This window comes from Columba livia, chromosome 1, assembly GCF_036013475.1.
Source record: "Columba livia isolate bColLiv1 breed racing homer chromosome 1, bColLiv1.pat.W.v2, whole genome shotgun sequence".
NCBI classification, from domain to species: Eukaryota; Metazoa; Chordata; class Aves; order Columbiformes; family Columbidae; genus Columba; species Columba livia.
This window is the reverse complement of record NC_088602.1, coordinates 150,557,333-150,571,624: the sequence shown is the minus strand read 5'-3', so window position 1 is coordinate 150,571,624 and position 14,292 is coordinate 150,557,333. Positions and strand designations below refer to the sequence as shown.

At 54.0% G+C, this 14,292-nt stretch overlaps 2 protein-coding genes across 9 annotated transcripts in view; one reads left to right on the top strand and one right to left on the bottom strand.

Annotated features, from left to right (window-relative positions):
* DENND2A (DENN domain containing 2A) overlaps positions 1-8,041 on the top strand; it is a 66,206-nt gene extending 58,165 nt beyond the window's left edge. For 7 of the 8 annotated variants that reach the window (XM_065038217.1, XM_065038223.1, XM_065038195.1 and 4 more), the window contains exons 15-20: positions 1,633-1,810; positions 3,238-3,279; positions 4,596-4,713; positions 5,349-5,588; positions 6,442-6,528; positions 7,326-8,041. In XM_065038217.1, the coding sequence (XP_064894289.1) occupies positions 1,633-1,810; positions 3,238-3,279; positions 4,596-4,713; positions 5,349-5,588; positions 6,442-6,528; positions 7,326-7,357 (697 nt within the window). In that variant the 3' untranslated portion in view covers positions 7,358-8,041. Of the gene's footprint in view, positions 1-1,632; positions 1,811-3,237; positions 3,280-4,595; positions 4,828-5,348; positions 5,589-6,441; positions 6,529-7,325 lie in introns of those variants that run through there. The other variant, XR_010467513.1, reaches the window with a different exon arrangement.
* Positions 8,042-9,306: 1,265 nt separating this feature from the next.
* LOC135576038 (uncharacterized) lies at positions 9,307-13,496 on the bottom strand. The gene is made up of 3 exons (XM_065038631.1): positions 13,053-13,496; positions 10,990-11,116; positions 9,307-10,131 (listed from the first exon to the last, which is right to left on the bottom strand). Exons 1-3 carry the CDS (start codon positions 13,449-13,451, stop codon positions 10,055-10,057), a joined length of 603 nt encoding a protein of 200 aa, XP_064894703.1. The 5' UTR covers positions 13,452-13,496; the 3' UTR covers positions 9,307-10,054.
* Between the last annotated feature and the right edge of the window lie 796 nt (positions 13,497-14,292).

The following is a 14,292-nucleotide window of genomic DNA, read 5'->3' as shown; positions in this document are numbered from 1 at the left end:
CTACCTGTTGCAGTCCTAGATAAAATTCTCATGTTTACCAGGTTCCAGCCCCTCCTCTGGCATTTACTTATCTTCAAAAAGCATCATGTGTTTAACAGTGTTTACTGCCTGATTTCTTCATACAGCCACACTGATGCCCCGGCAACCATAACTCTGTTCTGCTAAACTGAACTCACCTGCTGAAAGCCCAGCCACACCACGCTGCTTGGCATGCGTTAGTGTTACGGCACAGGGATTCAAAACCACCAAACGTAGCTGGAGCCAGGGAGAGGGAAAGCAGGCTTCACTTTTCCAAGAGAGCTCAGCTCCACACCCACCAAACCCCTTCCCTCTCAAGTTAGCAATAAACCGCTTGATCCAGGTTGCTGAGTGTAAATTCCCCCATGGAGTTTAACAGGAGCCAGCTGCGCACCCTTCCTTAGCCACATGAATCCTCCTGGCCGCACCAGCCTCCCTCCCCTCCTCCAGCCCTGCGAGGTGTAGATGCTGGAAAAACAAACTGGCGTTACATACAGAGTTTATAGTGGCGAGCCTTCCCCCTCCCTTCATGCACACAAATGCTTCCGGACCCAGAATGGATGAGTAACTGGTGACCTGTGGTGAGCTCTGCTGTGCCTGGCTGCAGACCCTGCCTGCCTCTTGCCAGAGAGCTGGTGGGGTTTCTGCACAGATCCTCTTGGCAGTTGCCAGCAAAGGCACTTGCAGCCGAGCTGCTGTTGGCATTTGAAGGGGGAAGAAGGCAGGCTGCGGTCTCGTGCATCCCACAGAGGCTGGCCATGCGCTCTCTTCTGGGATTTCACTCTCCTGTGTCTCTGGGTAGCCTTGGCAGGCTCCACAGGCTACAAGGTGCCACTGGCTGGAAACCACTGCCTTCCTCTGTAATCTGGCCTGGCTGCCAGGAGCTATCATTATGATTGGGACCAATACAAAAATGTGACATATTGGCATGCAATTATTCCTGCTAAGGGTTGTCCAAAGGCAAAGCATGTATGCTGAACAGGTAGTAAGCCAAGGGGCAGGGGTGGATCATGGCTGGATGGACCTGCAGGAACACCTGGGGACCTTGTGGCTGCAGGTTGTGCTCAGGGCTTTGCCAGGGGATCTCCAAGTGGGCCATCCAGCTGTGCTGATGAGGCCAAGAGTATGGTCAGCAGGTAAGTGGGCCACAGTGCAGCACAACAGATAACCGCTGTGGTGCTGGAGCTGTCTTCTGTGTCCCACAGCTGTGGGCTGTTGGCCCTGGACGCTGTAGCCACTGTGCATTCAGACCAGGGCTTTTCCCATGGGAACAGCCACACAGGCATGCTGTTGGAGAATAATTTAATTTCTCTAATGAAAAGCAGCAGCATGGAAGACTCACATCCATCTGGTATTTCCCATAAGGGCACTAGGGGAGCAGATGCTGAGTTCAGTGGGACCCATCTCATATCACATGTGCATGGGCCAGGATCATCTTTCATAACCTGGGGTCCTACCTCAAGTCATTGCTCCCGAACCTGAAAAATGGGGTCAGAAAACTGGGAAAGCCCCTAGTAATTACAGAGGTCAATCAGGGAACAATTGGAAGAGTCCTGATTTCTAGCAAGTGCCTGACTGACCAGCTGTTGCCTTTGGTTGTGTTTCATCTTCCAGCACCCTCTCCAAGTGTTGCCATGCCACGGTGGCCCTTCTGTACCCCTTCACCTGGCAGCACACCTACATCCCCGTGTTGCCGCCTTCCATGATTGACATCGTGTGCTCGCCCACCCCTTTCCTCATCGGCCTGCTTTCCAGCTCCCTGCCCCGCCTGAAGGAGCTCCCCGTGGAGGAGGTGAGCCGTGCACCTGCGCTGTGGCCTTGCTCTCCATTCCTTAGAATCAGAGAATAGTTTGGGTTGGAAGGGACCTTCAAAAGTCATCTAGTGCAACCCCCTGCCCATGAGCAGGGACATCTTCAACTAGATCAGGTTGCTCAGAGCCCCATCCAGCCTGGCCTTTAATGTCTCCAGGGATGGGGCATCTACCACCTCTCTGGGCAACTTGAGACGGTTTCATCACCCTCATTGTAAAAAAATTTCTTCCTCATGTCTAGCCTGAATCTCCCCTCCTTTAATTTAAAACCATTACTCCTTGTCCTATCCCAACAGACCCTGCTAAAAAGCCTGTCCCTATCTTTCTTATAGGCCCCTTTTAAGCACTGAAAGGCCACAATAAGGTGTCCCTGGAGCCTTCTCTTCTCCAGGCTGGACAACCCCAACTCTCCCAGCCTGTCCTCACAGCAGAGCTGTTCCAGCCCTCTGATCATTTCTGTGGCTCCTCTGGCCCCTCTCCAACAGGTCCATGTCTTTCCTGTGCTGAGGCCTCCAGAGCTGGACACAGGACTCCAGGTGGGGTCTCACCAGAGCGGAGCAGAGGGTCAGAATCACCTCTCTTGACCTCTGGGCCATGCTGCTCTTGATGCAGCCCAAGATAGGATTGGCTTTCTGGGCTGCAAGCCCTTCCAGTGGGCTGAGTTGTCTTCTGTCCCAGAAAGGCTGTTCTGGAGAGTCTGCCTTGACAGCTGGCAGTGTGAAGGTGCCGAGCTGTTGTCCTCTGGCTCCTGTGAGCGTGGGGTGAGGGAGGAGACCGACACACCCGCAGAGGCAGAGGTCTGTGCTCTGCCTTGTCTGCAGTTCAGGAAGGCTGAGGGGCTGTGGTCTCCCTCCATGGGGCTGCTACAGGTAGGAGATGGTGTTATTAAAGTTTCTGTTGGTTTCTGCATAGTGTTGTCTAGGGCCTAGGCACAAAATCTGCCAGGTTTGAAGTATGATTACTGCAAATTGGCCAGGATATCTGCCCCTCTAATTAATACAGCTGCCTAACTAAAGGAATAAATAATTAAGAACCAGTTTCATGGTGCGCAAGGGTAAATGCAGGAGGGATGAACATGGTCAGGGAAGCATTTTTTTCCCTGCCCACCTGCAGTGCACAGGGAGAAAGGATGGAACTCTGACCCCAACATGGTGGTGGGGAGCGGTAGACTGGGCTCAGAGCACAGCCTCCTGCTGTCCCAGCTGTTCTGTGGTTTGTGGCAATGTCATTAGGAAGCTGTTACAAGGGGTCTGCTCTTGGCTCATGGCTGGCACCTCCTCCAGCTGTGGTAGGTAGGAGGAGTGGGGCCAGGGCCAAAACATTTCTTCCAGAGCAGTTACAGACTAAGATAAACTCCGATGATGGAAATAATGACTTCCCCTTTTTATTCTTGTTCTTCCATTCTTAGGTCCTCGTCGTTGACCTTGTAAATAACCGTTTTCTGAGACAGGTGAGCAGAGCTGTTTCGTATCCTTCATTTTCCATCCCATTCTTCCACCACACCTTACCTCCATCTCTGTTTGCTGACCTGCCTGCCTGGCTGAATCACTTACTGCTCACACAAACTGAGGTAGGATTTGTGGCTGGCAGCATTATAGGGGTTGCTGTGTACATACATAATATCAGGGTTCCACACTGCAGCTGTTGAGGACTGGATCGTTGTGCATTATCTCTCTCTCTGCTTTTTTTTGTTTTAAAGAGGGGAAAAGCTGTCATTGGGCACTGTGGGTCCGTAAGTGGCATCCTGTGAGGCTGAGGGCAGAGCTGGAAAGCCTCAGCTCAGGGCTGTCTGCTGGGGAGAGGCACGGGCTCTTCCAGCCTGTGTCTGTCAGCCCATTTCCTGTTGCATACGCAGCGCTGAGTTGCAGAAGGGAGCCTTGATGATTTCATCAAATCCTCTCTGCTCAAGGAGCTTGTGGTTACTCACCCTGGTCCTTGTACTGGATGGATCACAAGTGGGAGCCTGTAGGTTACTCTGCAGACAAGATTGCCGGCTGATTCTTGTTTCCCTTTGTTGTGGAAAAGAAGAGCAGGATATTGAAGGGAAGAGGATAGATGAGCGCACACACTCCTGGCCCGGGAAGCTGGTTTTGCCCCAGAGTTCTTTGGCAGATTGCTGAGCAGTGCTGCTGCCGTGCCTCAGGTTCCAGGGGAAAGATGGGACAAGGGCACCTCCTGATGCTGGCAGTAGTGTGGGGGTGAAGGCCACTCCTGCAGCACAGTGCTCGCTTCACCTTGCACCTCTTTTTGGAGGTTTAAGCTAAATCACGCTGTCTCAGCCAGGGCTGGTAGGAGTTTGCACACAGTCACCGGCAGTTCCTTGGTCTATGGAACTTGTTACACATCTATGATGTGACTGGTGCCTCAGCAGAGCTGAGCAGGGGGTTGTGCTCAGCTGGCTGCAGGCCAGCATCATTTAGATACATCCCCGTTGTGGTGGTGCAGGCGCTCGCAGGCAGATGCTGAGGCCACAGGTGAGCACTGCCCAGTAGCCTCTCAGTTCAGACACCTGAAATTGTTGCAGAATACGAGATTGTTTGGATAAGACACCCACTTTTCCTTTTCTTTTGTGCTTCTTGGTAGTCCTGCACTGGAAGGTGTTGGGAACATGCCCAGTGTATCAGAGTTCTCCCTCTTCTCTCCTCATGGTTCATTTTTAGTGCTCCCCCTGCCGTGATGGGGATGGGATGGGAGCTGGTGACGAGAAGGGCAGAGGCTGGCTTGTGTCCCCGCCCCAGGCCCTGAGGAGGTGGTTCTGTTTTGCAGATGGAAGATGAGGACTCCATCCTGCCCCGCAAGCTGCAGGCTGCCCTAGAGCACATTTTGGAGCAGAGGAATGAGCTGGCAAGCGACAAGGAGGAGGGCTATGTCAATGGCAAACAGGGTAAAGCACAATGCCTTTCAACTTAAACCCATGTCTCTTTCTGCTCTTTTTTCTCTTGCTGCTTCTTAGGGGAGAACTAGGCTTGTATTGAATTTAACACCACAGAAATTGGAGGTAGGTTATGATTTTGGTTGCATCTTCATTAAATATTCCATTGCACTGGGTCAGTTGTCTTTGTGTGACGAGAAACAGTACTTATCCCCTCCCGGCTCTGTCTGTCCTTCCCTTATAGTGCCAGGGAACACCGGTACTCTTTTCAGACAATGGTCCCACAGGCCTCCCTCTGCTGCTGAGCATGCGAGTGATGCAGGCTCCTCTGAGGGACAGTCTCCCTGCAGAGCTGCAGTCTAGGAGGTAGCTGTGTGGCTCACAGGCACCTGGGCTGGGACAGCTCTTTGAGGGACAATATGGGCATCTCCTTGTTGCAGGGGAGTCAAGAAAAAGCTTGATGGCTTTAAAAGTAGTAGCAGCCCAGTCTTCTTCCCTGGCAAGCACTTCCTAGGATGCTGAATCTCTTGAGCAGCTTTTTCTGTTCAGGCTGGGTCTGAAAAAAAAACAGGGAGCTTGTACCCAGGGCTTTTCCTAGTACATCCTTACAGCACTGTCCTCACTGCTGCCTCTTTTTTTCTCCTTAGAGACCAGCCCTTTGAATGAGGTGGTGTCTGAGGCCTTTGTCCGTTTCTTTGTGGAGATTGTGGGCCACTACTCCCTCTTCTTGACCCCCACCGAGCGAGAGGAGCGGATCCTGCAGCGTGAGGCTTTCCGCAAGTCTGTCTCCTCCAAGAGCCTCCGACGCTTCCTGGAGGTCTTCATGGAGACACAGATGTTCGGGGGCTTCATTCAGGAGCGGGAGCTGCGGAAGCAGGGGGTCAGAGGTGAGGGTTCTGCCTGGGTTCTGCAGTCGTGGAAGCTCTGCTGTTGCTCCTGTGAGAGCCAGGAGATGCTCACCAGCCACCAGCTCCATCCCCAGCACCATGGCTGGAGGCTGCAGTGTCTGTGCAGGGATGCCAGGATGGAGGTGGTAAGGCAGTGCTAGCGCAGGCTGATGGTTTCTTCTGACAACCATGTGTGGCCTTCAAAAAGTCACTTGCAGATTTTTTGGTCTCTGTTTCCTTATCCCCCCAGAGGGGCCTTTTGCCTCACAGGAACGTGGTGAGACATAGTGTGTATGATCTGATAGCTTCTCATTGAGGCTGGGGTTACAGGCACGCTTCACTGCTGAAGTAAGGGACATAAGCAGTGTCCTCCATGTGTGTGCCTTTGTTCCTTGCTGAATTCCCATGTTCCCGTTATCCCACAATCCCGAGGGCCCTACTGGTACCTGAAATTTTTCATCCTCAATGCTGCTCAGTGCTGCCTTAGCAGTTTCTAACTGATGAGCAGTGGACACTTGAATAGGTGGCTTAGTAAAAGAGGTTTTGCAGCGTGGTAAATCCCACTATAATCTCACTTTCTGGACTCCGCTGTGTTTGTAACAGAAGAAGGGAGGTTTTGTCTCTCCCTGCGTGAGGTACAAAAGCTCAGTCAGCCTTGCAGTGGGGAGAGAGGAGGAGGAGCCAAGCTCCTGTCCCAAATCCATGTTCAGCTGGTGGAGGAGGTGGGGTGAGTTGTTCCCTTTTGTGTGTGATAGTTTATTAGGAAGCTGGGACATTGTGCTTTCAGATGAGTGTTCTTTTGTTTATAGGGAAGCAAAACAGGTGTTGTTGACTTCTTTCTTTCTTGCTGCAGGTCTGTTTGAGGTACGGGCTCAAGAGTACCTGGAAACACTTCCCAGTGGGGAACAGAGTGGCGTCAATAGGTTCCTGAAAGGCCTAGGTAAGGAACTAGCAAAACTCTTGGCTTCTCAGGAGGTTTGGGCTTCTTGTTGCCTTCAGGTTTGGCAGCAAAGAAGCTGCTGAAGGGTGGCTGGACCCTGCTAGTGGCTGTGGTGGCTTCTTGCAGAGCAGTGCTCTGAGCCTCAAGTGATCAGTGCCTGGCCATGTGTCCCTGGTCTGGCACACTGCTGGCTCTGCCCCCTGATCTGCCACTTGTCTGAAAGACGGTGGGGAACCAGAGTTTGGGCCATGAGCTGTGTCTGTGTCTTCCAGCGGGAGCAGGTGCATATGTGAGGAGGCAATGGAGCAACCAGTGACTCGGGGGGCGGTGGAGGCAGTTCCTGCTGGGAGGGGTTACACAGTCTCTGTGCCTTCATGTTTGCCCTTAGGGATCAGCAGTGGGTATCATAAGGTTGAATTCCTTTTCCACTGTAAGTGGGGCTAGAGGGGACCTCCAGACTGAGGTCAGAAGTCCTTGACAAGTCATTGGACATCATGGCTAAGAGAGTTTAATCTTCTGCTTGGATCACATGCCTGGTCCTCTTGTCTTGTGTTGGCCATTTAAGAGCAGCTGTGTCTGTGGGGCTGGTACACTCTGGCCAAGAGAGCTACTGTTAGTAATGCATTCACCTTCCAGGACTGCTGAGCAAATGGGCTCTGGAGGGTGTGCCCAGGGCTCTGCAGGGTCCCAGTCTGCAGCGCTGCTCCCAGGGGGTGGATTCTCTGCATAGCCATGAGGAATGACGCTTGTTTGCCTGTCACTGCAGGGAGTCCATTTTCCTTTCTCTGTCTCTCCAGGTAGCAAAATGAAATTCCTGCATAAAAAGTAAGAGTGAAGCACATCCTCGTTCCACAAAAGAGAATGGCTTTACCATTTAACAGCAATAAATCAGACTATCATCAACCGTTCCCATTCAGCCTGCTTCCAGGAGCCAACAGCCTTGGGCAAGCTGACCACAGCCAGGACGTGCTTGCACAGACGTGTGGTGCCGCAGGAGGATTTGATGGCTGTGAGGCTGCCGGGACAGGTCTCTGGATATCTACAGTACCATGCACTGGACCAAGCACTCTCTGAACTCTGCACTAGCACGTTGCAGGCATCCCAGTGGATCTCTTAGCTAGTCAATTCTTTGTTTTGTTGTATTTTTCTATTTATATTGGGGTTAGAACAACTATTAACCGATGACTCTTGCCCAGCCTCCTCTTTGCCTGGCCCTGCAGGAGGCCAAAGCGGGACTCCGATGGGACTGAGCAGGCAAAGCTCAGGCACAGAGGAGGGGAGGAACAGAGATGTACGGAAGCAGATCTCTGCAAAGCGAGGATGCTGAGGACTGCAGGGATGGCATGGACTGACCAGGAGGAGCTTCCAAGCAAGGGAGAAGGGTGAGGGGGAACCACTAAACCTACTGAGGGCTTGATGGGCCAGCCAGCAACCCAGGCGGCTGTGCCAGGGGGTCTTGGCATGATGAGAGGCCTTTCCTTACGCAGTGTAATTAAAAGCCAGTGGTGTAAAAGGCATGTGGATCCTTGGTGTTTTGGGGAGGGGAGAGACCTGTGTCTGCCCATCTGTTGCTGAGCATGAGCTGGAGAGGACATCTAGCAGCCGAGTCCTCAGTCTGGCCAAGCCCTCAGCTTCCCATGAGCCTCTCAGCCCAGGTGGCCTCATTCCCTTGCCCGGCTGCTTGCAGGGGTAGCCCAAAGCAGAGCTCACCAGGGTCAGATGGGCCTCCTTTCCCATCTGGGGTGTTGTAGGAAGGAAGCAAGGGTAGAGTACCTGCTGCTGCCTTCTGTGCTCCTGGCTGGGGAGGAGGTAGGACCTGCCATTGACCCCCTCCTGCTTGCCTCTCTGCTGTTTTGGTGAGGGGGTGTCAGGGGAGGCCTGTGGAGGCTGAGGGTGAGTGTGAGGGCTCTTTTCCAGCTGGTGCAAAAGCCATTTCCCTTGCACTGATTCTGAGGGCTCAGTCAAGAGCAGCTGGAGCATCCCTGGGGAGGAAGCCAGAGGGCAGCTTTGCTACAGTCCAAAGGGAAACCTCCAGCTGTCAGGGGGCTGCAGGGTGAGAGCTGCCTGTGAGTACCTTTGCTGTGGGCAGCCGTGCTACACAGGGCTGCCAGAGGTTTTGAAAATGGTCCAGGTGCCCCTGTGGGCTTTCCCAGGCAAAAGGGCCTTGTTTACCAGCAGTGGGGCTCAGAGGAGCTCAGCTCCACTCAGCAACAGAGAGGGAGCTGTGGGTCCAGTGCTGCTCCGTGAATCTTTCGAAGCCTGTGTTTGCTGCAGTGGCAGCCTCTTCCCTTGCTGGGTTTAAGGGCAGAAGAAACAGGTTGTGACTGGTGGTAGCAGGAGCAGGCAGCTGGGTGGGTAGAGAGGTCAGTACTTGGAGAGACGGTGCTTTGCTGGTTCCCAGCATAATGGGGCTTGTTATGTCTGTGACACGTGTCACTATCTGGGGACCAGATAAGCTGGGTAGCCTGCCCCAGGTGGCCCTGCTTGAACAGAGCAGGTTGGCCCAGATGACCTCCAGAGGTCCCTTCCCTCTGGGATTCTGTGGTGAGCACCATAAACGCCAGAGAGCCGAAGTGTCAGGCCAGGCGGGGGCCAAGAAGGCAGCACATGCAACTCTGTGCTCCCCAAATCACTTGTGGGGACAGCTGAAGCAGTGATGGAGGGGGCTGGAGAGCATTTATCCCCCCACTCAGGGTTGGGATCCCACAGGGGTGGCCAGGAGAGAGGTTTTGGGAGCTGCACCTCACATGTGCAGAGTGAAAGTCAGCGCTACTTAAAGTCTAGTGTGTCCCAGGAGGTGGTGGTGGCCCACCAAAGGAAACTGCAGTGGAGATCGAGGTGACTCAAATGCTGTGGTTTGGTTCTCTTTTTAAAAGGTGTTTTTATTGTTTGCAAAGTGGGGGGTTGCAAAGCTGGGAGGCACCCACACATGCAAAGGCAGCCAGGATGCCTGCAGAGCTCTGTGGGGTGCTGAGTGAAGCTCATTGTGGCTCAGCTCAGGCCTCCAGAAGCAGATGTCCTATGTGGTCCCCCATCACCAAGCCTGTGCACGGTGGCTTGGCATTCCCCTTCCCAAGTGACATTTTCAACAGCGTGGGATGTCACCTTTCTCGTGGGAGCTGTGGTAAGGAGCTGGGTGGGTTTCCCAGCATGCCTGATGCTCACGGGCTCCTTAGCTCAGCTTGGACTCATGGGTGAGTGAGCCAAGATACTGGCAGCTTTTCCTGCAGCATCTTAATAGCTCAAATTAAAACGGGTTGTGAAATAGCCCCGTTTGTCTCATTTGGGGCTCCAGGTGAGCTCTGCCAGCACAGGGCTCTGTGGCCACTCACTGCTTGTGTTGGCAGCTCTCAGGAAAGCAGGACTCAAACCTACACAGCACACAAAATCCAAAGTGAGGGGGTGTTAAAAAGCAGCAGTATGAGGAGTGCACTGAAAGAAACATTTACAGCTGTCTCATTAAGGATTTTAAATGAAACTCGGACAGAGAGCATTGGTCTCCAGGTACCAGACATCCTCTCCAGCTTCATATTGAGCCGTGTTTCCCCAGGATGAACAGGACCCCGTGTCCCTCAGGCTTCTGGATGCTTTGGAGGAATCTTCCTGCAAAGAAAAGTCCCAAGACTGGTTGTGCTGGGTCTGAGCACAGCTCCACATGTCCTCCCATGGAGGCTGCCAACAACAGGTGCCCAGAGAAGACTGTGTGAACAGGGCACATAATGCTGGGTACAGCCTCTATACTATAACCATACACACTATATATATATATATATGTATATATATATATATATATGTATACTACCTATGCCCAGGACATTATACTTGTCTACTGTACATCCCACAACCAAGGGTTTCCTGCACCAGAGCTGGTGTCTGTGTGTTTAGTAGCCTTGGATGAGTTTCTCCTCCATGACTGCGTGCGTGTGCCTGTAGACAAGTTTGCTAAGGCAAGAGGTCAGTCTGGGGGCAGTACAGGTTTACCAAGCGGTGTTGGAGAACCGGGACACTTGCTCTGCACAGTTAAATGTTAAAAGCCGTGAGCTCTGCTCCCTGCCGGTCCTGGGTTAATTAAGTGGCTCTGCAGGGCCTGTGATGCCCGGGGGGGCTGTGCTTACTGACTCTCAGGCCACCAGCTAAACCCTGAGCCTTGTTTCCCTTCTTGGCTTCCCTGCACAGGCTGATGGCGTCCTGTAAGGGCTCAGGACACTGGGCAAATCCCAGCCCGTACAGAAACTTATGGGAATGTCCCTTTTATCATACAGTTGGCTGTTTGTCACTGGCAGTGGTCAGTGACAGGAGGACAGGTGGTCTGTCCCCTGGGCAGCCGTTTAGGGGACAAGACTCTGCTGTGCACAGACTAGGTCTGATTCGGGTTTGGAGGGGGCTAGCCAGAGGGCTGTGCTTGCAGGTTGCTACATGTGGGGGGGTCCCAGTGCCAGTGCCCAGGGGGGTGCAGCTTACCTCTCTGCCTGGAGACGGCTTTCAGGTGGCAGGTGCCAGCAGGCAGCTTGCAGGTGTAGAGCCCCAGGCAGCCGCTGCAGTCGGAAGGTTTCTGGCAGGGCCGGGACTGGATGCCTGGGCAGGAGTGCTGCAGGGGGAGGGAGAGAGGTGGCTGCGGTGTCAGTGTCCAGCCTTGCCCAGCCCTGACCTGGGACCCCCTCCCAGGCACGGCCGTATCATTGTTCTGTGCTCACACTGCTGAGAGCCCCAGCCCCAGGAGCCTGTGCCATATTCAAAGAGATCTTTTCTGCCTGGGAGCAGCCTCTTGCAAAGTGAGAAGGTTTCCTTTTGTGTTATGTGTGCCCCACAGCTGTTCAGTCATTTTGGGCTGACATGAACTACTCAGCCCTGGGACTGTGCTTGCTGGGGGCTGTCAGCCCCAGCATGCTCAAGCTGACAGTGGTGTGATGCCTTGGGGGTGAGATGAGCTGAAAAGAGCCTCTTCATAGAATCACAGTGTCCTGAGTTGGACCGGACCCACAAGGATCATGGAATCCAACTCCTGTCCCCACACAGGACAACCCCACAGTTCACACCATGTGTCTGAGGGCTTGTCCAGTCTCTTCTTGAACACTGTCAGGCTTGGGGCTGTGACACCTCCCTGGGGAGCCTGTTCCAGTGCTCCACCACCCTCTGGGGGAAGAACCTTTTCCTAATGTCCAACCTAAACCTCCCCTGGCACATCTTCCTGACATTCCCTTGGGTCCTAGGCTGGAGAAGCTCTCGATAGAAATTATATGATATACTGGGATGAGCATTTGCTGCTGGATGTTTAGTTTCCACTTGGAAAGGTAAAATACTGCAGTAAAACCTGCAGTAGCAGGACAAGCTGCTCACCAGGCTATAGAGCAAGAGCTTCATGCAAGGATCTGGAGAAGTTGGGGCTGGAGGATACCATTTCAGGGGCAGCTCATTACTGCTTTTGGCAGAAAGCACACTAAGTGGCTGACCCCCAGGGGCTGAGAGACTGCTGCCTGTGCAGCACAGCTGGGTGCCCCCAGCCCACCTCCTGGGCAGAACATTTTGGGACACATACCCAGACCTGTGTGCATCTCCTGACCCGCTCACCACTCACCTGTGTGGCTGTCAACTCCGCTCTAAGCCTCATGAGGTACGATATGGGGTTTTAGGGTTGTCACTGCCCACCACCTTTTGCACCACAAGCTAAACAGCGCTATAAGGCACTTTCACACTCAGCTCATGTGAAATGGTCCAAAAGCGGCTTTTATACCCAAGGTTTACCGTGACACAGCATGCTCAGCAGCTGCTCCTGCTGCCATCAGTCCTATCTGCTTTCTATGTCCCCACAGCGCCACCAGGACTGCTGGCCAGCGAGCTTCTGCATGGGGGTGCTGGGGCTCACGTGTGCATGGGGGACCTGGTTTTGAAGCTGGGGAGCTGGCTGAGCTGCTCAGGCAGATGCCACCAGCATAAGGGGAGACAGCAGCAGCCCACGGGTCACAGTGTAGGCACAGTAACCCTCTGTCTGGAGGGGAGGTGCTGCTCCAGTCCTGTTCTCCCAAAATCCCAGCCTTGGCTGCCTGGCGTGGCTGTACAGCCAAGCTGCAAACATTTGGGTGATTAAAGTACTGGGAGCCCTGGTGCTGGCTCTGTGCCGGGAGGATGCTCTCCTTCCTAGCACTGCAGTGCAGCGGTGCCTTTTGGGGCTGTCCTGCTTGGCTTGGGTGTCTCTGTCCTGCACAGAACTGCCAGAGTCTCTGCTGGCTCCCTCTTATAACAAGCTCTGGGGGCCAGAAACATCCCACCCACCCTGGAGGCACCCACAGATCTGCGAAGTGGAGAGAAGGACCCATTTCTTTGGCTCCATCCTCTTTGTTAGGGGCTCCTAACACCACTAAAGCACAGCCCCCCCATGCCCTACAGACAGGTCAGCCAAAGGGGCTCATGGAGCTGCCTGACCCTGGGGTCAGGAGCAAGGGACCAGCACCACTCCTCACTCCCCGTCCCCCTGCAATCCCCCGTTCAAACCCTCCTTCTCACTGGCCAAGGACGGCCATGCTTACCGTGTCCCCGTTGAACTTCCCATAGCCCTTCAGGAGATGGCTCAGCCCTGGGCTCCTGCTGCGGAAAGGCTGTGGCGGGACACTCCGGGGCTTCCTGGGGAGGTCCTGATCACCACTGCTCCGGGCAGGCTTGGTCATGGCCTTGCTGGGGGACCTGGAGCCGGGGGTGACCTCTTCCATCACCTCCCATGCACTGTCCAGGGGATGGCTGCCATCTGAGCCCTGCTGAGGCAGGTTGTCCCCTCCATCTGCAGGTGGCCAAGGGTGTTCTTCAGGGGCCCCAGCTCTCAGCTGCCTCTCCAGGGCTCTGGACCAGCCCCCCAGCGTTTCAGATGGTGCTGGGGCTGTGCAGAGCAACACCAGGAGAAGCACAGTGACCGTCAGCGCCTGGACTTTCATCCTCAGGGCCTGGCTTCACTTGGAGCCCTCCTGCCCAGAAAATGCTGTTGGAGGCAGAAGCAGAGATGGAAGCTGCCTCTCCTCCCTGCTGCAGGATCCAGCTGAAGTCATTTTTATAACACAGGGACCTACCCTGGGGGCACAGCCCTTTTCCCCCGCCCCTGCTGTGTCCCACCTCCCCTCCTGCAAGCAAACCTGGCTGCTGGCATGGGCCTTGTCCCCTCCCTTGCACTCCCAGACGCCCCAGCACCCTCCTGCCACGGGCACCCCATCCCTGCTGCGTGATGGGTGCACACACACCCGTGCACCGGCACGTGGTGTCTCCCAAATGCGAGCAGAGTGCTTGAGCTAAACCACGCTTGCAAGCAGGGCTTTTGTGAAGGGGAGGCTGTCAGTAAATGTTTGTGTGAGGGAAAGGGGATATGTACGATCAAAATGGGTCCCTTCAGGCTTCAAAAAGGCAGCTGTTATATTATATTTTTGCTTTGGTTTCTCGGACAGGTAATGCTGATGTGACAAAGCTTTGTCAGCTCTCCAGCCCACCCCTCCCACCTTCTCAGCTCTTCACCCAGCGTTAGTGAAATCTCATGGAAAGGTGACAGGCTTAGAGGGAAGGAGTTGCTACGAGCCTGGTGAAAGTGGTCTGAGTAGAGAGAAGACACCCAATTAATGCCTCCATCCATTGCAATGGGAGCTCACTTCTCACTAAACAGCAGAACCCACCCTGGAGAGTTGTGTTAGAGCTGCCCTGAACAAGCTTTGGTCGGCTTTTATGCCGTGTCAGACACCAGTGATCTGCTCCTCAGTCAAGGGTACTCACTGGTGGGTGACATCTATATGA